The sequence below is a fragment of the Heloderma suspectum genome, chromosome 7 (genome assembly GCF_057233095.1).
Source record: "Heloderma suspectum isolate Gila_16-S chromosome 7, 16-S_ref, whole genome shotgun sequence".
NCBI classification, from domain to species: domain Eukaryota; kingdom Metazoa; phylum Chordata; class Lepidosauria; order Squamata; family Helodermatidae; genus Heloderma; species Heloderma suspectum.
The window spans coordinates 23,025,790-23,050,777 of NC_139464.1; the positions used below are offsets into that span (position 1 = coordinate 23,025,790).

General features: G+C 43.9%; 1 protein-coding gene across 5 annotated transcripts in view; it reads left to right on the forward strand.

Moving 5' to 3' along the window:
- Window positions 1–20,129, forward strand: part of BID (BH3 interacting domain death agonist) — a 31,337-nt gene extending 11,208 nt beyond the window's left edge. Inside the window, exons 2-7 of one of the 5 annotated variants that reach the window (XM_084809288.1) lie at window positions 9,411–9,509; window positions 9,556–9,652; window positions 10,640–10,856; window positions 14,050–14,183; window positions 17,201–17,413; window positions 19,375–20,129. In XM_084809288.1, the coding sequence (XP_084665414.1) occupies window positions 9,644–9,652; window positions 10,640–10,856; window positions 14,050–14,183; window positions 17,201–17,413; window positions 19,375–19,380 (579 nt within the window). In that variant the 5' untranslated portion in view covers window positions 9,411–9,509; window positions 9,556–9,643 and the 3' untranslated portion in view covers window positions 19,381–20,129. The other 4 variants (XM_084809287.1, XM_084809286.1, XM_084809285.1 and 1 more) reach the window with 4 other exon arrangements.
- Window positions 20,130–24,988: the final 4,859 nt, after the last annotated feature.

Consider the following 24,988-nt stretch of genomic DNA (forward strand, 5'->3'; position numbering starts at 1 on the left):
TTTACAATGTGTAATGCATCCATAATACCAGTTTCAGCAATCAGTCTCACAGGCTTTGTGCATTGCGTTGCTTATACCTTCCTTGACAGTTATCAACACATGATCTTTGCTGTAAGAAGTCAATTCTGGAATTTGTTCGAGTGGTACATCTTTGATACGAGTTGAATGAGCAATTTGCTTTTCTCCCATAAGTTGTTTCAAACGTGTTTCAAAGAGTGTTATGGAGGGAGCAATCCTGTGTGGAAAGGCGGCCGCCTCCAAACTCGGAGGTGACCGCCTATCCAATTCATGGCAGGAAGAGTGTGGAGTGGATAGTCTTCTCCGCGATCTAGCCGCCCTGCATTCACAGCTAGATGGCCAATTTCGGCCATGTAGCTGCAGGGCGTTGGGGCATGGGATGGGGAGGCTGGATGACACATAGGAAGCATCGTACCGGTGCTTATGCACTCCCCAGCCCTGGGCCCGCCCCCTTTTACCCCACACTGCTCTTACAAGTGCGGAGCCTGGGGACAATCCGTGCTGCCTATGAGGCATTGGGGGCGGTTCTCCAGGAACCAAACAATCCTATGGCCGTCTAGTCACTGGCTAGCGGCCTTAGTCTTTCAATTTGAAAACAGGCATTACTTCATTGCCTATGAATGTATCTTCGACATAAGACACCAACTCTGCTAAGACAATAGCAAATATTTCTTTGCTAGTGTTGGAGACATTTGCATGCTTCCTCTCCAATGAGTGCTTCTGATTAAACATCTATTTGGGCATGTAATGTGGTACTGGGCTTCCATCGCAATCATATCACCTTCACTTACTTTCATCAAAATTTTCTGATCCTGAAGCGCAGTTGCAAAGTCACTCACTTTTTCAGACATTGCCTTCGTTGTTACTTTATGAAGTCATGCTGTTCCCTCTTTCACAAAAGAAACATTGGTTTTTGAAGTTAGATGTTTCACCCTGTGATCTTGTAGAATGATGATAAGGTGAACTTGCCTCTTTGTCAGTTGCTGATGGACATTTTTTTTAGTGCCAGCAGTCTGTTCAATTTGTAATGCTTGTATGTCACATGGCAGTTCTTAGGAAACTTTGCATTGCTTTTCATCAGAGTTTCTAGCAAACCTTCACTAAGGCACTCAAATTGTATTTCACTTGGGAGTAGTACAGCACTTCTAAAGTTTTCCAGATCTGATTATAGTGTGTTATAATCCTCTCCACTTGGTTTTATTTGCAGGACTTGTTAATGGTTCAGTTGTGTTTTGTTGGCAAAGAATACAAAACTGAGTGTCCTCATTTTCTTTGTTGCAGGAGCATGGGCATCTACTAGGATAAATTTCTTCTCCATGGCTATTATTCATGTAATGTAACCTAAAAACTTAAAAGCAGATTTTATATAATTTTTAATATAAAATATTAATGTTATTTACATAATTTTATATAAAAGCAAATTTTAGTTGGTAGTTATTCCTCATGAGTCAGACGCTTTGATTCATGACTATAAAGTACATGTGTAAAAATATGAGCATATTTTTACGCATTTCTTGTATAGCCGCCATTTTGAAAACGGTGGCTATTTTGGGGGCCCTGCCTCAAAAATTAAACCTACATGGATATGGATAATTTGTGGAAAGTTTCGTGCTTTTTTTCCAAAAATGCATGACTTCCATTATTTAGAGAGCAATTCTGTGTCCCCTACTGGGGGAGATAGAGCTGGGAAACCAAAAAATCCTGACCTCGTAGACAGCACTACCCCTCGTAGCTGGGGTGGAGAGAACTGCAGCGGCTGCCCCTCTGTGCCTGCCCGTGCTTGTAACATGGAGCAGAGATAGGGCAAAAAGAGGGTGTTCCTGGTAGCGGGGAGGGGAGGAGACCATGGAAGCTGTTTTACACAGCTTCCTCTGCAGCCTCCAGCCCCATTCCCATCCCCTCCCCAAAGCCACATGTAGATGCCCAAAATCTGGCATCTAAGGAAAACTGCAGGGCAGCCAGATCGTGGAAGGAATTCTGTGCTCCGTGCTCCAGCCGCCCTGTATTAGATAGGCTCAAAGGAAGTCGGAGGTGACCATCAATCTCAATAGGATTGCGCCCTTAGTCTTTTTATACAATGTACTATAAACCCATCGCCACTCATTGCCATCTACCTTCTACCCTCTTGTTAACAAACTGAATTACCACTACCACAATTGTCATTCCATGCCCACTTAACCTTCCATACTTCGACTGATCTGTTTCCCTCCAAACATAAATCCCAAACGTGGTCCATTACACCACCCTCTCCCCTAGAGGACTATGTCCCCACATTCTAATACACCACAAGCTTATATTGGCTTTGTAGTATTTTGTTATAAGAACATAAGTGCTGTGCTGGATCAGATCACAGACATATCGGATTTAAAATTGTTTCCGCAGTGGCCAACCAGATGCCTATAGGAAGCCCACAAACACGACATGGGGGAAATAGCGCTTTTCTGCTCATGTTGGCCAGTAAGTGATGTTCAGAGGCATACTGCCTCTGATATTTTTACATTTTATTTTATTTACTTCATTTCTATACCACCCAATAGACAAAGAGCAGTAAAGTTGAGGTGTGCTTTGTAAAGCACTTGCATAGGTCTTTGCATGCTTTACAGTTACTTCCTTGTATACCCGATGCTTGTTTATGGTGTCATGTATGTTTCTTGCTGCTGATGGTATCATCAAATTCCTGGATACTTCAGATCCTGCCACTATCCCCTGCCTCAGTGCTTGAAGGGTTATTTGTAATCCCTACTGCGCCTCCATATCCTTTCACTATTGTGTTCACCTGTTCATGGACTTGATTTAGTGTCATAGCAGGGAATGAGTACTTCGTTTTATGTGTCACAAACCTGTACAGATTAGAACCTTTGGTATGCAGCAGTGTGCATCTGTGGTAAAGAATGAATGGATGGTTTATTACGGTCACAGGCCAATACAGAGTTTTGTACAAAAGGAGGATACAGCTAATTAAGAGTAATTAAATAAAACCAATACACTTTAAAATGGAGCCAACACAATGTTCCCCTTCTTTACATTGAAATGAGAGAGAACCTAGCAATCTTCCCAGAGACACAGGATGAATAGTCCTTCAAACGGAGCATCACCAGCTCTTCAGAAGGATGTCTCAGGAGCGTTCTTAATAAGGGGAAAATCAGCTTCTCTCTGCAGTCTTTATACAAATTACAGTACAGGCATACATGATCAACAGATGCTATTGCACCTGTTCCACACGGACACAAATATTTGACACAAATATTCGTTCATCAGGATATTGAATCGTCCACTTAACAATGCAGAGGGCACATTGAAACGAGCAAGCATGAATGCTCTCCTGTATTTAGAAACAGTCAATGTATGCAGATACGAAGTGCTGACAGTTCCATATGGTTAAGAATACACATATCTTATGTGAAGAGAGTCACTATGCCAACATGATCAAAGCTTATAACCGGCCATGGAATTAGCTGCACAATTCCAGATATTCTGGGCAGCATTAAGTCGACACAAATGCTAACATAAATTCTGTTGCTCTGGCATAAGGGTCCCCTGTTGCGCAATGGATTTTCCAGGGAATCATGTTGCACCAGCTAATTCTATTGGCATTGGGCTAGAGGTCCCTTACGTTAGTGCAATGTATTTTATGTTAGTGCTTGTCTTGACTTGGATACTACTCTCGGTATATAAAAGCTTGTTCCATTTATCCCCTCTTCTCAATAAACTCCTCAGCCTCCTCCACCCTCTCTACTCTTCAGTTAGCACTCTTCGCTCCAACATCTAACTTCTGTCACCACCCCACCACTGCCAAACAAGCAAGCCCCTCTTAGTAAGTGAAACGTGCTCTAAAGCAGAACTCACCTCAGAGTTCCCAAACTCTTTCTGGTGTGGAGAGCTCCTGGGGGAGGTGGGGGGATGACAACAATGAGGAGAACAGAAGATGTTGAGAAGAGGGGACGATGGTCCTTATTAGTCCAAACACTGCGGTGTGAAAGCAGCAGCAGCAGCTGGAAGGGATCACTACGGGCGCTCTAAACCGCAGAATCTGTGATCCTACCATCAGATTAGTGTGCACAACTCCGGATGTTAATTGGAATCTCCCTGACATAGCATCCTAATGCCAGTCATGCCTGTAGCAGCGCACATAGTTGCAAGCTACTGCCCTAACGCTTGTTTCACTTAAGATTTATGTATTTATTTTATACCCCCACACACACACCTTTCTACCAGGAAATCGCACTCAAGGCAGCGATATGTTTAAAGTATAACCAAAGATATGTGATTGAAATGAGAACAGAAGTTTTAAAACAGAAGTATATTCTCATTACTCTCCTGCCAGTCGGGGTGGGTGGGGTGCGTTGCTTACTGGGATCGATATCAAAAAATATTTCGTATGGGTCAGTGGATAAGTATGCCAAGTTTCATAATTTTAACCCAATGGGTATACAGTGTTAGGCTTAATTACTCTATTACGGGTGATTTCCATATAGAGCTATCCAAGATCGGGCATAATAACAGCTTGAGCCGCAGACCAATAATTCTTTCCTGTGGTTGGGTTTTTTCCCCCCAGCTTAAGATAATTTGTTTTGATCTCTCCTGGTGATTTCCTACTTCTCTGGGGTTTCCCCTGTGGAGTTCATTGTCAAGAGTCTCCACTTCGTACTACCCACTTTCAGTCTTCCTGTTTGATCTTGGCTCAGCTTCCCTTGCTGCGCTTAAACTGCTCTGGCAAGGGGCAGCAAGCTGTACTGAAGAGAGCAGGGCAAACATTGTGGAGCAGTGTTTTTTTTGAAGTTTGCTTAATTTCAGTGTTTTCACAATAGAGGACAGTTCTGTTTATCTAACAACAAAAAAAGGTAAAGGCTAGTTTTCTGAGTTTCCTGTTCCTATGAAGATAAAAGGGAGAGTAGAAAAAGAACACAGTAGAGATTTATCCTAAGTAAATATCACTGCAAAAAATTACCTTTAGCTCTGCCAAATCTATTTTGGAATATGAGTCAGCATTGTGGTGTGGCTGCCAAAAAGGCAAATGCAAGTTTAGGTTGCATAGAAGTATAGTTTCTAATTCACAAGAAGGACAAGTTCCACTCTACTTTGCGCTGGTTAGACCTCACCTCGAATACTGTGACCAGTTCTGGACACCACACTTTGGTCACGTTCAGATGATCAGCGGGAGAAACAGTGCAACATCAGTTGGTTCCCTTCTGCGCGCCCGGGATTACCCTAATTACCTGTATTATGGGGTTGCCGTGTCGTCCGAACCTGGCACGTGGCCGTAGTTCATTTTCACCCACCAGACAACCCACGCTTTGCAGAATGGGTTGTACAGTGGATGAAAATGAACGACGCCCGTGCCAGATTCAGATGACATGGCAACCCACAGTGCGGTGTGGGTGATTAGGCTAATCCCAGTCATGCAACAGGCGGGTGGGGGGAATGACGCTGTGTTGTTTCCCCCCTCTGATCATCTGAACCTGGTCTTTAAGAAGGATTCAGATACGTTTGAACTAGTTCAGAGAAAGGCAACAAAGTTGATCAGGGAACTAGAAACTTGGTCCTGTGAGGAAGGACTGAAGGAACTGAGTATGGTTAGCCCGGAGAAAAGAAGACTATGGGGGATATGATAGCACTTTTCAAGTACCTATAGGGTTGACACACAGAGAACAAGTTGTGCCCCTCTTCTATCATCCAAGACTGGATGACATTTCAGCGGGCTTAAGTTACAGGAAGGGAGATTTCGGGTGAACATCAGGGAAAAACTTCCTAATGGTCAGATCAGTCTCACAATAGATCCAACTGCATAGGGAGGTGGTGGGCTCTCTGTCACTGGGGGTATTCAAGCAAAGACTGGATAGCCATCTGTCAGGGGTGCTGTGCTTTAAACTGGATTCCTGCATTGACCAGGGGGTTGGACCTGATGGCCGGCCGAGATGGCCGCTTCCAACTCTATGATTCTGTTCTCGGGAGCAATGTTAAAGTGAGGCTTTTGAAGGTGGTCCTGCAAGTTGGATAGAGGTGGGACCCTTAATATTTAGGAGAGAGGAGGCTTTTAATTAATGGGTGTGGGGAGACATACATTTAATTAATAAATTATTAACTAATACTGCCCTTCAATCACAGTCCCTCTACAAAAATAATAAAACAAAATGTAAATACATAAAATAAGAGCCACCAAATTAGAAAAGCAGCACAAGCTAAGAGATTACCTCTGAGCCCTGAAGGACATGCTTCCTGTTGACCCTGGGGTCCACCGGGTTGAAAACATTGCTCTTGCCTTGAAATTGGCAAGTCAAACGTGAACTTAGGGCATGTCCTGGCATCTCTTGTGCCATAGTAGCAGTCTCTAGGGTAGGGGCAGGCAACCTTTTGAGGCCGTTTCTCAAATTTGGCAATCTGAGAAACTCCTGAGCACCACCACAAAAAAGCTGCCATGGGAGGTGTGGCAAAGGACAAGTCACCTGCCCCAAAGACTGAGTACAAGGCAGAGGTGGGAGGTCTGAGCTTCCATTCGCTAAACAACTTCTTTGAACCCTCCGTTTTCTGCACGAACAGAAAACTATTTCACAGCAATCCCAGCTGCCGGTAAGAAAAATGAGTTGAAGTGGGAGAGCACCTTGACGGGTGCCAGGAAAGGTACCCAGGCGCATTGGTGCCCATGGGCACCACATTGCCTGCCCATGCTCTGCAGTGTGCTTACACAGGGCCAGACATCCATCAGTCCCTCTGGACACCTGGAACCACACAGATCCTTCCCCCAGGATCTAGCCAGCTCGGGGCAGAGTGCTCTACTACTGCCTACCTAATAGGACCAACACACAAATTGGGAATAAAGATGGCAGCGTCGGCTCTTGCTTGGACTCCTTAATGAATCTTGGTCCTTAGAAGAGCACGACCTTGCTGATTTCTGCTGGTGCCAGACATGCAGTATGAGTATTGAATGCTTGGAAACAGATGTTTGGCTGCAAAACGTTTGTACTCTGCATTTCTGCACATAATGCACTTAGTTTCATCTTGTTCAGTGATGTGACCAGAAAATCTTGAACTGGAAAAGACTGGGATCTGATTTAGCATGTTTGTTAAACTTTTTTGTTTGTTTTATTTACTAAATATAACACATATTAGCTTTAAAGAAAAATATTGCCAAGGTTTTTCCAATAGCTAAAAGTAGATGAATGGAAACACTTGATTTGGAGAAAGCTTCAATAACGCCAACTTGAGGCTGCAATCCCCCTCTCTATATATGTACACTTGCCTGGAAGTAAGCCTTAGTGAGCATAGTGGGGTTACTTCTGAGTAAACATGTATAGGATTGAACTGTAAATGTGTTTGAATGTTATATTCAAACAAATTCACAGTTTGACTTGGAAATTAATTGTATTGGAATACCTGAAAATAGCTGAGGATATGACAGCTGGATAGCATGAACTTCCTTACGTTGTTAAATTTTAAGGGGAAAAAGGAAAGCGCCAATACCTCTTAACATAATAATTTTACCATATGAAAAGATCTGGGTATTCATTACATATGCATGCTTCCGAGGAATGCATGCTTCCCTGTAAAATGTAAATTACAACTTTGAAGCTGTCCAACTTGGTTATTGTAGCTCTTAATTATATTACGAATTAACATTACAAAATACGTACAGCCATAAACCCCTTAGAGATCTTATAGATATCAAGCAGTATATAAGTAGTTTAATTAATTAATCAAAATCAAATAATGCTTTTTTTAGGAACGTCTCACAGAAAAATGCAGCAGCATAAAATTTTCCACCCCTCTTGACTGATTTTGTCACCAGTAACATTTTGTTCCCCCTCCCTCAAAATATTATAACAGAGGATCAAAATGGTATGATGCAAACTTTAGACCTAACTCGGAAGAAGGCAGTCTTTCACCATCCCCTGCCCTGTGTCTCTGCCAGCCTTCCCCTAGTTGGGGAATTCTGGGAATTGTAGGCCAATACATCCTGAGGGTGGTGAGAGCTGATCGCTTCTAAAGCAAAACATCTCAGGCTTCTTATAGAGGGATCTCCAGGCACTTAGAATGCAGCTGGACAACCTGGCTATGTATCTTTGTCCTTGTTTTTTCCCCCGTAGAATGTTTGCAGTGATGTGATCTTCTGAAAAGTATTTTACTCACTGGCAAGGGGGTCAGGCTGGTGTGTGTGCATGCATGTGTGGAGCATTTTGACAAGCACAGTTGAAATAGTTTTGCTTTAGCCACCACCAGGAGACCCAACTGCATTTTGACTAGGGGTCAGCACTGGTCCGTGTGTAGGTCAGGTGGTGACTGAGGAACTGGTCTTCTCTGAAGCGGCCTCCCAGTTTGATGTCAAGAGAATTTTCAAAATGCTGTGCACCTCACTCCCACTCTTGTATGTTCCAGGCACCAAAAGGAAAACATTTTATTTGCCCCAGCCTTTTTTTGTCATTGTTGTTGTTTAAAGCATTTTATCTTGCTCTTCAGAAGCTCCCAGAATGGCTTACAGAGGTCAGTAATAAGACAGTACCGTCCCTCAGGCTTACAGACTAAAGATATGACACAAAAGGAAAAGAGAGGAGAGAGGAGGATAAAAGCTCCAGCATTGAGCACTTAGTTACACAGTTCATATAGGTGCGACTGTATGTATATTTAGACAAAAAAAAGTCCTACAATTCCCAGCATTCCCCAGCCAGTCATGTTGTAGGATTTATTTCTTTTTTTGGTCTAAACTTGCATAGGATTGCACCTTAAGTGTTCTTTCTGACAACAAGGAGGGAAGCAAGCTCCCAGGAGGTGTTCTTTCTCTGACTAATGGATGAAGCCAAGTTGGTCTCCCCCTCTTGCTATGATGATCCCACTGGAGGAAAACCTGCCAGTGGCCCTTGGTCCCCTGTCAATCCAGGATTTATGCTGTGTTTTATCCAGTTGCTTTTAGTGCTGTTTTTAATGTTGTCTTAACTGTTGATTTTATTTTGTTGTGATTGTATTTATTGTTACACTTGGTTTTATTGTATTAAGCATCTTGAGATTATATATAAAAGGCGGGATACAAGTATCTTAAATCAGCAAATCCAAGGTGGTGGCTGGGAGATTAAAATTGTAGTGTCCCTGATTGGGGTCGGGGGGGGGGGGGGGCGTTGTTCCAACCTTTCCCTTCTTGCATAGGGAGTGTCCTTACCCATCTACCCAAAAATTGTCTGCTTTGGGTGACAGCAACCAGCCAAAGCTACCTAAAAACCCTTAAGTAATGATGCCAAGAACTGAACTGGAGCCCTTATACGTTGCCATACAACTAAGCAATCCCCCCTGCCCTTTTCTGGTGAATGCTGCCTCCTTTTGTAGTCCCATGAAGAGAATTTGGAGATGGCTTGGGAAGGATTTCATTAATTATTGTATCTGAGAACTTCTGTCCCTTTCCCTTCCAGTTTGCAGAAAGAGCTCCCTACCCCACTTAATCAGCCAGTTCACCACGTAACTGATTGTCTATGATCATCATATGGGTTTGGTGACTTCCAGGCATACTGGTAAGCTCGAATCACTGGGAGAACATTAAAATGAAGAGATCCATAGATTCACTTGTAATTCTCCTTTTACAGGTAGAGGACCTGTGTTCTCGGAAGATTAAGGGTAACCCGATTGCCTTGTTTCAGGAGCTACAATGAATAAGGTTGGATCCAAACCCCCAAAGAGTTTTACCTTTTGAAGGAATGTCTAGTGATTGTACAAGAAAATTCTCTTGACATCTTATATCTTTCTCATTCCCTCTATTGCCATTGTTGAGATTGGGAGTGCCCATGCTTATATAGCTAAAACTGCAACACCCACGCACATGAGGAGGTATTAACATGATTGGGGGAAGTACAAATAATATTTTAGGTTACCCACCTAAAAGGAGGCAACCTAAAAACAGTCAGCCCAAAGAAGACAGAGTGTGCCCAGTGCCCTTGGAATTCTGACTGGGAAGGGGTGGGTGGGTGGGACAGAAAACTGAGTTGGGGGAGGAGGAATGGAATGGAGTGTCTAGAGTCCTGTACTCCACGCTGCAATATTTTGTTGCAGATTGTGCTTGTAGAAGCCTATTCTTACCTTGTTCCCTTTTTTGTAGAAGTGCTAAGCTCTGGCTATGCACCCAAGATCACTTCTGAGAACTGAGTCTAGGTGACTTTGATTATACACCTGTAACTCTCAGAGAGAAGTCAAGGATGCAGTAAGACTGCTTGTTTCACTCAGATTGGACCATGATAAAGCCTAGGCATTTTCATTCCCACTTTCTATTTGCAACATGAGAATGTTGGCAACAATGTAGATCCTTGTGATGATGAATGGAGGAAGAGCTAGAAACTTTTAAATGTTTAAATAAAAACTGAGATTCTCCGAGGAGCTCAGTACTACATTTCAAACTTACACAGTAGATTGTAGATGCTGAAGCGAAGATGCCTTGCACTGGAATTGCTATTCTAAATGAAGCTGGCTGTTTTGTCTTGGTTTTTTTTTATGATTTCAAAGCTCTCCGGAGGTGTTGATTCTTACCCCCCCTCAGTCCTGCAGGACCCCAAACCATGTTTGTTTGCATTACATTTGCCTCTAGAATTCAGGACTTGGGCTCACATTTGTCTGTGTTTTGTTGTGTCCCCCCTCTTCCATCCCCTTGCAGGGTGTAAATACCTATTCCAGCGGCTTGCGGGAGACCCCTGGCGCCAGTATCCTCCTCTACTCCTTCCTGCAGAACTCCGCCAACTGTGCTTTTGCTTCAGAGCTTTGTGCTTTGAAAAACCAGTTGTTGGTTTCAGAGTCACCCTTTCCAGGCGATGATGATGAGGAGCTTCAGACAGATGGCAACAGGCTTGGGCGAATCCCGCTCAGGGATCCAGGTAACCTCTGTCTTCAGTCTCCCACCTTGCAGTGCTGGGAGTAATCCTGGACCTTGCTGTAGAAGGAAGCAGAGTTCCCGTCTGTCTGTAGGGAGCCCTACGTATTTACATCTGAACTCGCATAAGCCCCCTTCATGCTGATACCGAATGTGGGGGGCGTGGCCAGGGCATGCATCAGTGTCTGAGGGGTGTGGCTAGTAAGCACCGTCCTGCTACCCCACCCCACCCCCAAAAGTGTGAAAAGGGCTCATGTTGAACCGCTGTTCAGAGCCCAACATGGCCATATGTTTTTGCAGATTTCCTGAATCCGAATCAGTGCTAAACTAAGACAGTGGAGGCTGGGCTCTTGGTTGCCTCCTTTAGAATTCTGACTGAAACCCGCAGCAGATTCACCACCCCGTTGACATCAGAGCCACCTGCCTCCACTGCTTAGAGACCCTCTTCCTCCTTTTCAGATCTGTTGCGAAGTTGCTGTTAGTGACTGATATTAAGACACAGTTTGTGCCTAGGGGACCTTAAGCAGACATTCTCAGTGGCTGCCCCTTGCTAAAATTTACATCCTTCACCAGGGTTCTAGGGTTGGATCCAGGATCTGCCTTCTCTTGACGGAAGGGCTCTGCTCAGGGAAGGCGTGTCTGCCTGATTTTCGGGGATCCCTCCTCCCCCCACACCACAGAGGATTGGGGGACCATTCAGCAGGGTCCCCCGACCCTCTGTGTAGCATTTTCAGGGAACTGGAGGGCCTGTCATGGGTCAGAGGGGGCAAGGAAGTCTGCTTCTGCCAGTTCAGTTGCAAGCAACTAAATCTGGATCAGACCCTGACTGTTTTCCAGAAGTACCGTGAGGCCTTTGGTTGCCTGGCTTTTTCATGCCTGTGTTAAAACAGGTATGGGGTTCCATATTTCAGTCGGTATTTTATTCTAACCAGATTAGAAATATAAACAAACACCCGGGGGGAGAGAGTATCAGCGAAGTAGTGCTAGGCTTATTGTGGTCAAGAGATGCGGACAAGGTGCTTGGCCAAGTCCAATCGACCACTTGTGTGCTTGACCCTTGCCCTTCATGGCTTATTAAATCAAACAAGGAGGGGTTGTCCGGCTGGGTCCAGGAGGTTGTAAATTCCTCCTTGAGAGAGGGAGTGGTGCCTGCCGCTTTAAAAGAGGCAGTAATTAGACCACTCCTGAAAAAGCCTAACCTGGACCCAGAGGATGTTAACAATTATAGGCCAGTGGCCAACATCCCCTTCCTGGGCAAGGTGCTTGAGCGGGTGGTTGTAGGACAGCTCCAGGCACTGTTGAATGTAACGGATTATCTAGATCCATTTCAATCAGGCTTCAGGCCTGGTTTTGGAATGGAAACTGCCTTGGTCGCCCTGTGGGATGACCTCTGCTGGGAGAAGGGCAGGGGGAGTGCAACCCTGTTAATTCTTCTGGACATCTCAGCGGCTTTCGATACCATCGACCATGGTATCCTTCTGGATAGGTTGTCTGGGTTAGGAGTTGGAGGCACTGCACTACAGTGGTTCCGCTCCTACTTGGATGGCCGATTCCAGAAGGTGGTGCTGGGGGATTACTGCTCTGTGCCATGGCAATTGTGCCATGGGGTTCCACAGGGCTCTATTTTATCCCCCATGCTGTTTAACATCTACATGAAACCGCTGGGGGAGGTTATCCGGAGGTGTGGGCTGAGGTGCCATCAATATGCGGATGACACCGAGCTCTACCTCTCTTTCTCATCAAAACCAGGTGAGGCAGTGGCTGTTCTGAATCAGTGCCTGGGCACGGTAATGGACTGGATGAGGGCTAATAAACTGAAACTCAATCCAGACAAGACGGAGGTACTGTTAGTGGGTGGTTCGTCTGCCCGGCTAGGTGATATTCAACCTGTTCTGGAGGGGGTTGCACTCCCCCTAAAGGATCAGGTTCTTAGTTTGGGGGTGCTCTTTGATCCAGAACTGTCACTTGAGGCAGGGGTGAACTCAGCGGCACGGAGCACTTTTTATCAGCTTAGGCTGGTATACCAACTACGCCCTTATCTGGACAGAGATAGCCTAGCTACAGTTATCCATGCTCTGATAACTTCTCATCTGGATTACTGCAATGCGTTATACGTGGGGCTGCCTTTGAAAACGGTCCGGAAACTTCAGCTGGTCCAAAATAGGGCAGCAAGATTGTTAACAGGGACTGGCCAGGGAGCTCATATTATGCCAGTACTTTTCCAGCTGCACTGGCTGCCAGTCCATTTCCGGACCCGATTCAAAGAGCTGGTGTTAACATTCAAAGCCCTTAACGGCTTGGGGCGAGGTTACCTGAAGGATCGCTTCCTCCCATATGTGCCTGCCCGGACCTTAAGATCATCATCAGCGGCCCTTCTCCGTGAGCCCCTGCCAAAGGAAGTGAGGCAGGTGGCTACTAGGAGGAGGGCTTTTTCTGCTGTGGCACCCTGGCTCTGGAATGAGCTCCCTGGTGAGGTTTGCCTGGCGCGTACATTGTATTCCTTTCGGCGCCAGGTGAAGACCTTTTTATTTTCCCAGGCATTTTAGCATTTTAGCTTTCTAAATTTTTATCTTTGCTGTTTTAAATCTGTATTTTAAACTCCTGCACTGCTGCTAGGTTTTATTGTGGTTGTATTGTTATATTGTGGTTTTAATGTTCTGTATATTTTAAATTGTTTTATTGTGTGTTGTTTGGTTTTAATTTTTGTGAACCGCCCAGAGAGCTTCGGCTATTGGGCAGTATAGAAATGAAATAAATAAATAAATAAATAGAGGGGAGGTGCTCTTTCAGGTTTTGCTGACTGTGACCATACAAGTATTTTTATTTTATTTTTACTGTTGTTACATTTTTATCCTGTTTTTCTTGCAAGGAACTCAGAGAAGCACAGTTGCCCCTCCTCCCACCCCCACCCCTCATTTTTGCTTGTAACAACCCTGTGAGGCATGTTAGGCTGAGAGATGGCGACTGGCCTAAAGTGACTTAGCAAGCTTTGTAGCTGTCCAGAGATTTGAATGCTGGTCGCCAGGGCTCTAACCATCATACAACACTGACTCTTGGTACCTGTGGCAAATCTTGCATGTCGTCTTCCTTGGCCGTGAGTTTGAAAGCTGACTGTTTCCTACTCAGAGAGGCAGGTTTGGGAAGAAAGGATTTCATTCTGTTTAACCCACTTTTCCCATTCCGACATTCCACTTCAGCGGACAATGAGGAAATGTTTCGGATTATTGGAGCCCAGCTGGCTGCAATTGGGGACAAGCTGGCTGCTGAGATTGAGCCGTCGTTCGTAAACAACCTGGTACGGCAGTTTGTGGCGGAGAGCGTGCCCAAAGAGGTGAGAGAGGAGTGAAACTGAGGGCTTGTTAAAACAGTATTGGAGGGTTTCATCTCACAGAATATGGGAGATCCTGAATTCAAATAGCTGTAGTGTGATTTCCTTGGGGTCCTTTGGAGAGTGCTTACCCCTCTTCCTGTCCCAGCATCCCAGGGGTCACTTGGTAAATGGGATTAGGCGGCTACTTCAGCTTTACTGCTGGGACTAAAGAACATATGATTGGAGTCAGAGGAATAAAAAACAAAGCAGTTTCTTGCTTTATGTACTTGCCCTTACTTGACATAATAGGCAAGTTTGTTGCTATGGATTCTTCTATAATCAAGTAGGATAAAAGGCAGTAATCTCCAGAGTTCCAGGGATATCTCTACTTTAGCCTTCCCCAACCTGGTACCCTCCAGGTGTTTTGGACTACAACTGCCAGCATTCCTGAACATTGCCCATGCTGGTTGGGGCTGATGGGAGTTGAAGTGGCTGGGTGACCAGCCAGATGGACGATCAATACATTTAATAAATAAATAAAAAAACCCAAACATCTGGAAGGCACCAAGTTGGGGAAGGCTGTTCTACAACTTGGACAGATGTAGGACAGCCCCATCACTGAAGCCTCTATCCACCACCAACAGAATTGACAGCCAGTTTAACTGTGGAATTGGCCTTGGGACATAACAGTGTTCCAGGAAGAAGTACATTAAACTGGGGGAATGAGTTGGTTCTTCTGTATAAGACAGGTCAGGTCCAGGCTTGTTTAGCAAGTACACACCTGGGATTATCAGCAACAAAATCCAGGAGCAGCCTGTCCCGTTAGAAATGGAGGCAAGTTTGCCCAATGCAGGCGCAGACTTAAAGATGATTATATAGTTTATATCAGGCATAGGGAATCTTTTATTGGCCCGAGGGCTGGATTCCATTTGGGAGACGCTCCTGGGGGCTGCATTCCAGTGCTGGGTGGGGCCACAGGCAAAAGTGGAGGGGGCTGAAAAATCTACCACCACTCCAAAATACTGTTGTTAGCAATTTATAGTAGGAAGGATGTCTACTCAGAAGTAAGGAGGAGCAGCATGTTTATTCACAAATAGGAAGGACATGTCTGCTCAAAAGGAAGCAGGACTGGATCACTCAGCAGCAATTTCAAATAGCATTTCAAACACCAAGCCTCAGCCTATCTACTCAGAAGGAAGCAGTACTGAATCACTCAGCATCTTCTTCTGTTTCAACAAAAATAAACACAGAGGAAAGGGAACTTAGAGGAAGGAGGCAAAGAAGGGTAGCCAGGTGTGTACTGGGCGTGGGGGTGGGGGTGGGCTTGGCTCGAGATCCTGAAATACCTCCGCATACACTGCCATAGGCTCCTGGCTTGTCCACTGGATGGGTAAATCACTGTGCTTAAAGCCAGTAACTCATAACCGACGCTGCAAGGCACAGATTCCGAGAAGCCTGTAAAGAGGTCAGCAGCTCAAAAATAGCAGTTGTGCACCCAGTACAGGAGGACCTTGGGTGTCCCAGGCAGATCTTTTGAGGTCACAGTGTGATTGGGTTGCACCAAATGATTTGCACTGGCAGCATGGTAGTACAAGCAAGGGGGAATTCTGGTCTTGGAAACGTGGGTTAGGCACCAGAGTAGGAGAGGGGGAGTGCTAGGAAGGATCACATGGAATGGGCTGTGAGTCAAGCCACCGGCTGGAGCTGCGTTGGAGAGCCTGTCCTCGCTGAGTCCCACAGTCAAAAAGCATACTGGGTGGCTGGTCCCAAGGGTAGCTATAGACTTCAGGTTGGGAGCACAAAGGGGCAATGACTGGGCAGCCTCAAGACAGATTTACAAAAAGCAATCGATGGCTTGATTCTGGGGGTTGAAAGGGAACTCTTCTTTGGATTTCTGGGTGCTTGGTTGAATTAAGGCTGGCTGACTAAGCATTACAAAAGCCATGCCTCTGAGAGGCAATTGGGGAGAGGTTCTTAGAACAAGCAGAACCACAAGGAATGCTCATGTGGCACTTTAACCTGCTTTAATCTTCTGCTCAGGATGCTTCACGGTTGGACCATGTTTCCTGTCAAGGCTGTTTTTTGAATACTTGCCTCTGTTTTTTTGTTAATATTTTAAACATTTTCACTGTTGTTGTAGTTTGTCGTGCTTTAAAGTTTAGTGGATTTTGTTTTAAATTGTAAGGCTGTTTTTTACTGTTAAACTTATGACTTCTATTGTTATCCTCCTTGAGCTCCCGGATGGAAAGGAGAAGTAGAAATTATTTAACATTAATAACAATAAATTAGTTTGGCCAGTTTGAAGGTAAGCTGATGGGTCACTTGAGCAGAGTAGCGGCTTGGAGCTCAGGAAGGCATTTCCATTTATATGGCGTTCCCAAGCCCTGCATACTGCAGAAGGGTCACTCCTTTGGTGAGGTTTCAGCACCCTCTTGTTCCTGGTTGCCACGAGACCCATGCCCATGCGCCCTTTCCCAGGACAAAAGACAGATTAGACATAACTGGGCATGGTGCTAGGATGATGTCAACACAGATATAAAATATAGACTACATGTGTACAAAAGCCATCATGAGTGAACTTCTCTCAGTAGCAAACTGTTGGATCTTGGTTGCTTCAGAGTAGAGAGTTGATTGTCTATTGCCAGTTGGCATCTGAAAATTATAATCTAAAGTTATTCTTTGTTTTTACAGATTCTTTTGATAGTGAAAGTTAATACACTGTATGCAGTTTTTAAAAGAGATGTACCAGATATCTCAATCTTTTGATTGTTTTGTACATAACTGAAACTATGTCACATTAATGCATTATTAAATTACATATTTTGATTGACAGTGGCTGTTGATTACCTTGTTTAAAAAAAAAAGGTACTTGTACTGATTTTAAAAAACTGTTCTTGGCTATTACTTTAAAATAGTTCCAAAGATTAGCTGAACGCTTTGTGGGGGATGGAAATCCATTATACTTGTGAGCGGTTTGGAGTTAAGTGGGCCAGAAGGGCTGCATTTCAGAGATACATTTTTCTCTTCTGTTTCTTTAGGAGATAACTAAGCACCTGTCTAAAGCAGTGCAGGCACTTATGAGAAGGATGCCTTCAGATATGGAACAGGAGAGAGCCATGTTGGTGGCAGCAATGGTTTTGGCCAAACAAGTAGCAAATAAAGTGCCGTCCGTTCTACAGCAAGTGTTCAGTGTGACCGTGAATTACATCAACCACAACCTCCTTGATTATCTGAACAACTTGGAACTGGAGGTGAGTAAAATATAATTAGAATGTAACATGTTACATGCAAACCAGGTCGTAATCTGCAACAACCGGGGTTCGCACATAACAGCAATCCATGGTTTAAACAACCCTTCGTTATCATGCATGAATGGGAGAGAGCGGGCGCGCTGCCTCCCACGCACACACCACTTGCACTTTTACTCAATAACCTAGAATTGGCTTGTTCGTAGGTTGTTGAGCATGACATGCGAACCCAGAGCGCTGAGTTGTTTATGGGGTAAACAACCCAGTGGTTAACCCATGGTTTGTTGTTGTGTTAACTATTAGGGTGTTTAGCGCCTAAACAACTGTTCAGTCTAGGTTCATACATCATGCTCAGCAAGCTATGAACAAGATGATTGTAGGTGGTTGATTAAAAGCAGAAGTGGTTGGCATACAGCAGGCAGTGCTGCTGCTCTTCCCCAACAGCCCATGGGTTGTTTAAAACATGGGCTGTTGCTATGTGTGAACTGCCCCTAAATCTCTGTCAGAGGAGCACCCTCAACACTGCTTTTGAAGCTAGGGACGGGTACAAATGTTTCATGTTTGTTCATGTTTCTGCATGCCTTGAAAGCCACTCCATCACTTAACTCAATAATAATAAGGGTTGTTTCCCCACCCCACCCTCACTGTTAAGTTAAATAAAACATGATGCTATAAAGGAAGGTCCAAGCAAACAGATGTCAGTTCATTAGTCTCTGTTTTCACATCTTGTGCTACGAAGGTGCACAGCTAATTATAGGGTTCTGCTGACATCTGCTGAGGGTGGGAGCCTGTTGGTGGTTAGAAGTGAGGTTCAGTCTGAATGAGAAATGGGGCAAAGAGGTTGTAGCACTCCAGGTGGAGGGTTATTGGAACTTGGATTGAATGGCTAAGAGAGGGATGTTTCGGTTGTTCTCCATACTGCTTGGTGGGTTAGTGAGCCTGATGTGACATATGTGATCTGTGGCTGATTATAACCACAGTTGTGATTGTTTTTGTTTGGTTGTGAATGGTTGATTGGGTGAATAGAGAATGTATGATTGAAGTGTGTGTGTGTGTGTGTATTCTGGTGTGGTAAACATGTCCTTGGGTAACTGATGTGGGGGCCCATGGAGATGGTGCCTCTAGGCCAGTGATTTAGGGCAGAAGGGGTTATGGGGGGAGGAGAAGGGGGCTGGGTCATCAAAGTAGAAGGAGTTACAGAAGTGTACACACTGCCCCACTTGTGCCCCTTAGCTCTCATGAAGCTGGCAGCCCATCTACTGAGCCTTCCAGTGTGTGGTGCTATTAAATGGCGGGTCAATCCGCAGCAGCAGTCAGACCATTTCCTGGCTCAAAATGCATGCTGAATTTGCCAAGCATGAGCATGTTACTTGAAATGTGGGATATAAACCTGTATTGAGTATCAGAGTGGAGAGTAAGACAAAGTTGTTTTTAGTGTGATGGCCTAACTAATGAATCTGCCCTTGCAGTGTGTGTGTACGTGTGCATGTGGCTGGACTGTCTGTCCTGATAAATACCCATTTCATTCGCATTCGTTTGGGAAATACATAAAGCTGGGGCCATATTTGGTCCTCCGAGGTTCCCCAGAGAGCCATGCTCTTCCCTTGAAGAAGGGAACCCTTCCCCCCGCTTTCCCCCAGCCATCAATCATTTGGTGGTTTCTTGGCTTTTGTGTAGTTTTTCCCCCATTCTAAAATGTTGAAAAGCTTCTCCTAAAGCTTACTAAAAGCTTTAAGCTAAAATATGATGGTATCTTTGGTACTTTGTGCCCACCTCTTTTGCCTTTGGCCTCACCCACCATTGGAATGTGGCTCCTGAGAGCTTCTCTAAATTGAATTTGGCTCTCAGGCTAAAAGAGGTTCAACAGCTCTGATCTAAAGAGCAATATGGGAACCATTTTCTAAATGAATATAATTGTGGTGGACTGCTGTGCACAACTAACTCCCTTTCCTGTTTCTCCCTAGAGTTGAACAAAAGGAACGTGACATCTCTGCTTCCATGTTATCCTTTCCTGAATCTATCTTAAATACCAGAAATTGACTTTTAGTTTTAGTTTTGTTTTTTAAAGGAACTAGCACCATTTTCTGGTCTATTTGCAATTTTTATCAGTAGTAGTTAGCCGCTTACCAAGCTTTAATGTGCCAACTAGTGGGTCATCTTTTTGAACTTGAAACGCTTGGTCCACCCACACCTCAGGATGAAAATGGAAAAATTGACTGTTTCTCTCAGGGTTGTAGTTTTGACACTCTCATCCCCATTGCAAAGAACAGCAGAAGCTAATAACAGCCTGGAGACATTCCACCATTTGTCAGTTGGGTCAGAACACTTGGGATCGCTTGTAAAACTACTAAGCCTGAACAATGTGACTAAATCTACCTGGATATACTTGATTATAACACCAGCTTTAATTTGTACAGTGAAGTACTTCAGCAAGGGACTAATTGTTGTCAGCCTTGGGTAAAGCATGACTGTGCATAAAGTTTTGTCAGAGGAGGAATACAGAAGATGTCTACTGCTGCTGCCTCATGATTACCAGCTTGGACCAGGTTTATCATATCAGTTCACCTGGAAGTTAGTTCTGAAGAAATAAGTGCTATAACTACCCAGTTGCTGTTTAGTTCCAGGGAGATTGTCATCACCAATTCAAGTGGTTTCTGTAAACTCTTAAGTTGCTGTTTCTAAAGTCTTACAAATTAAAATTTGCCTACTGCTTACTTTTTGCATTTAGTAGGTGGTCAGCTTTAGAGGCAGGTGCGATAGCTCCAGGCCCCATGCCAAATGCTGCCCTCCAGGCCTCTCAGTCTGGACCCCACTGTCCCCCCAGGACGTGGCCCCTCATTTGCCCTGTTCTGGGTTATTGGTGTTATTTACCCCATCCAGCTCTGTCCCCTAACTACAAAGCTGATGGACAAGATCAGGAAGGATGATGGCTGGATGCAAATACCGTTTTTCCTGTTGGACATAGACCAAATGTTAGAATCACATCTAACCCATTTTTGGCCCTGCCAGTGCTGCAATACGGATCTTGACAGGAAGTTTCCTTGCCCTTCCTTTAAAGGATGTCTCTGTAATGCCCACTCCACTACTCAACCCGATGCTAGGAAGTGATGCCCTGTAGATGTTCCTTAGGGCACGGGTGGACAACTTGGAGGCCAAAACTGCCATCAGCCCTAGCCAGTGGTGAGGGTTGATGGGAGTTGTAAGCTAAAACATCTGAAGTGCCACAAGTTGCCTACCCCTGTCTTACAGTGATTTGATGGATGTATTTTGCTTAGTGTCCGAGTGCTGTATTTGGAGTGGGGAATTTCTTACTCAAGTCAAATTGGTAATCATGTTCTGCTTTCCCCATTATAGGGCTTGATTTACAGACCACCAAACCTAAAAGCTCTGCTGTAAAGCATGAATGAAATTTCCAGAAAGAAAAATCAATAACCAGTTCCACAATCAAGGGTTAAGTACAAGGGCTTTCTAGGCCAGCCCAACCATCAGAAAACTTTGGAAAATATGATCTGTTTTCATGTAACAGCAATGGTTAAAAGCAGCAGTTCACAGTTCTGTCATTTAATGTTTCATTGAATGCTTTTCTTTAGCATTCTGAAGACCAGTGCAAGTAAAGAGTGAGGCACTCCGTGGGATCACATTTATTTATTTATTTATATTATTTATTTATTTATATTATTTATTTATTGCATTTATATCCCACCTTTTTTCCTCTTGCAAGGAACCCAAGGCAGCTTACGTTATCCTCCTCCTCTCCATTTTATCCTCACAACAACAACCCTGTGAGGTAGATTGGGCTGACAGTCTGTGACTGGCCCAAAGTCACCCAGTGAGCTTCCATGGCTGAGTGGGGACTAGAACCCAGATCTCCCAGCTCCCAGTCCAACACTCTTTCCACTACACCACACTGGCTCTCTGCAAACTACTTTGTAGTTACCCACTGTCTCCCCTCCTCATCATATGAATAGATGACTAATATGTAGAAGCAAGCCACATAGCTGAAAATCGACAAAACAGGCACCTGTGTGGTTGCTTACCACATGTTCATTTTGCTTCCGGAAGCTATAACACCCAGTAGATAGCTGTGATCCTGTAATGGCAATACACCTACCAGCAAAGTCAAGAAAAATAGTTAATTTCACAGGCTGTAGAACTCATGTTGTATACTTTATCCTAAGAGGATATGCAGGGGAGGAGAGAGGGCTCTGTAACTGTCCAAGCAGAGTAAACAACCCTACAACAAACCATGGGTTAATCGCTGTGTTGTTCAGCGCTTAAGGACCCCTGTGCTCCATGTTCATATGTCATGCTTGCAACCTATGACCTGGTTGATCATAGGTTGTTGACTAAAAGCAGGAATGAAGAGTGCGCAGGAGGCAGCATACTTACTCACTCCTGCTTGTGCATAGCAAATTGTGAATTAACCCGCAAATTGCTGTTATGTATGAACTGGGCCAGGACCTAAACCAGAGAGTTTAGAAATGCAGTTAAACTACAGGAGAACTAGAATTCTTAGTTGCTTGTCTTTCCATACCAGCTATTGTAAAAAGGCTACTTTCTCACTGTAAATGAAGCAGGCTGTGTTTTGAGCTTTGCAAAAGCATGGTCTTCAACGGTCTGCACGGCCATGGCTGCATTGTACAAGCCTGTTCCTGTATACATGCAAGAAAGAACTAGAGAGAGTACACTTTTCCACTATACATTAAGAAGTCCACACACTTTATCTTCAAAACTGACTTTATTAAAGTGCAATTGAGGCTAGGGCCATGTTCATACAAGAGTCCCATCAATGGAGGAAAAATACACATATACCCCTTTGATTTATAAAGAGAATGAGCTAAAAATAACTCCTTTTTAACACTGGAAACAGCATTTTTGTTCAATTCATCAAATGGCACAAGAGGCTTCGACAGCATTTCTGAAGATGCTAAACTTGCATAAATAATTATCTGGAAAAGTGCAGTTCCTTGAATACTTACTGGCCTACTACAGCATCTCAAGTCACTATTTAATAATTCAAAGTTGCCTATTGTTGCAAATCAAACGATTGCTTTTTGGGGGAATACACTAAAAGCTTAAAAGATTTTCCTCTAATGCATATTGATTTATGAGTAAATTCAATTTTTACTCATAAGTCCACCATTTTTATGTTTATGAAACCAAGGTGCAAGATTTTAAATAAGCTTTAATACCAGCATAGGGTTACTTTCACTGTTTTGTGCCTCTATAATACGATAAACCCTAGTTCTTGCATATTTTTATTTCTCTAATCACAAAACCAAAAGGTATAATCTTTTAGAGTGCAACCAAGCTTCAATCTCTTCTCTTACAGGATAATTTAAAGTGCTAGCCGAAAGATAATGTGTTCTTATGAGTAGTGTCTGATAGCTTGTTGCTAGAGCAGGGTGTGGGTAAAACCTACTTTGGTGTAAGCTCTCATGAGTATAGACAGTAGTTAAGAGAATAGATCACTTAGAGGGTAGTGATGTAACTGAACCTGTACTTCCAGCCTTAGACATAAAGAGTTTCCGCCGGAGCTGTAATACTCCCCTCAGCTATTACAACCTCCCCAATTACTCTGTGGATTTGGATTTTGAATCTAATTCATGAAAACCCATATCTCTGATGTAACTGCAGTAGCTAGGGGGAAGAGAAAGGTAGGCTTCTCTTCTCCCCACTCTTCAGCGCCTTGAAATCAGTTTCCCCAAGGGGTACTGCAATGTCAATAGCTCCTAGAAAAGCGACATGCCCCAGGGATTACTTTCACAGCAGTGTGCCAGGCCACAAAGCACATCAGCTGTCAGTGGGAAAAGAGACTTCCCTCTCCTCAAGCCTTGCCTGCTGCCGCCAAAGCCAGCCCTCCAATGTAGCCAAGTAAGTGGGGTTACAACAAAGAATCTTAGGGGATCAGTGCAGGATTGGGTGAGAAAAAAGCCAAGCTCCTTCCTGATTTTTTGAGAAAAACATCAGCACTGGGGATCACACCTCTCACTCCTTAAAAAGGTTAGTATTGAATTTAACTGTAGCTGTTACTATGTACCCAGTTTTGCTGTTGAAAGCTGCTTCCCGTAGGAAGCAATCCTTGGGGGTGTTTTAAGAGGCTTTAGTGTTGGCATGCCAGCATCAGCTACCCCTTAGCTGCTGTAGCACTGACATCCAAACTGCTGTAGGGGCATTTTAATGCTACCCTTTCTGTGTGCTTTGCCTGCACAGGGAAGAGATTTTCACTGGCAACCATCGAAATCAGCCCATGCCTTGTTTATAAATCATCAGTACTCACAAAGTAAAGCCCATTTTCAACAAAGGCAGCTCAAAAATACACTTGCTCAGAAGGTGAAAAAAGGCTTCTAGTGTGGGCTGTTGGGGGAGCAAGGAGTTGTGCCGTACAAATATTTCTGCCAACTAGAGGTGGTGGGGGAAAGTAGCGTGTCTGCAGTCTGTAATCTGAATAATATGCCCTTGTAACTGGACCTGCATCAGAATTTATGGTGTTCAAATGCAAAATTGTACATCAGCCTACTCATAGCCAATACAAAGGACTACCTCCCGATGACAAAATGACATGTAACATTTCTGCAACTATACCTATACACCTGTGCCATTTTCTTAATGTTACTAACACTATAAAAGATATGTTCACAATTCATCCTCAATAGCTTTTCAGAGAGTATACAGTTTAATTGTTTGTAACTCCAAAAAACTAAATGCATACTCTAGGCTGTGTCTGCACTTTATGAACATTAACCCTGAGAAGTACCATTGGCAGCGTACAGAACATTGGTTGTGCATTCTAACAGACAAGCCCTTTCCTAGTGCTACTTCAGGAAAAGTTGATAAATATAACACTGGTTCAAAGCATTACTCGCACTGTGTGCCTAAGAACACAAGTTAGTTTGAATCAACTAAATACAAGTTTGACTTTTATCATTTCTTTTACTTAGTGATATAATCAAGCCCTACTCCATTATGAAGCCTTACTATTCTTTCAGATACGGTATTTGCCCCACTCAGTTCAGAAAACTTTGGAAAATATAATCTGTTTGCTTAACTGGGCAATGGTTAAAAGCAGCAGTTCACAGTTCTATATCATTTAATGTTTCACTGAATGTTCTTTTTTAGCATTTTGAAGACCCGTTCAAGTAATAAGTGAAGCACTCCAAGTGATTGCTTTGCAGTTGCCCACTGTGTCTCCCCTCCTCTTCATATGAACAGATAATATGTAGAAGCAAGACACATGGCTGAAAATAGACAAAACAGGCACCTGTGTGATTGCTTACCACATGTTCATTTCTCCTCCGTAAGTTATAATGCCCAGTAAATAGGTGGGATCCTGTATTGGAAATATACCTACCAGAGAAGTCAATGAGTTTATTTCACAGGATGTAGAACTCATGTGGTATAATTTAAGAGGGGATGCAGTGGAGGAGGGAGGGCTTTGTAACTGTCCAAGGAGATTAAGCAACATCTGTGTTCAACCAATCAAGTCTACCAAGACCTTTCTTATTTATTATTAATGTTGCAGTTGTCCAATAAAAGTGGCACCTCTAAATAGCAAAAACCCAAACTGGTGGCAATAGT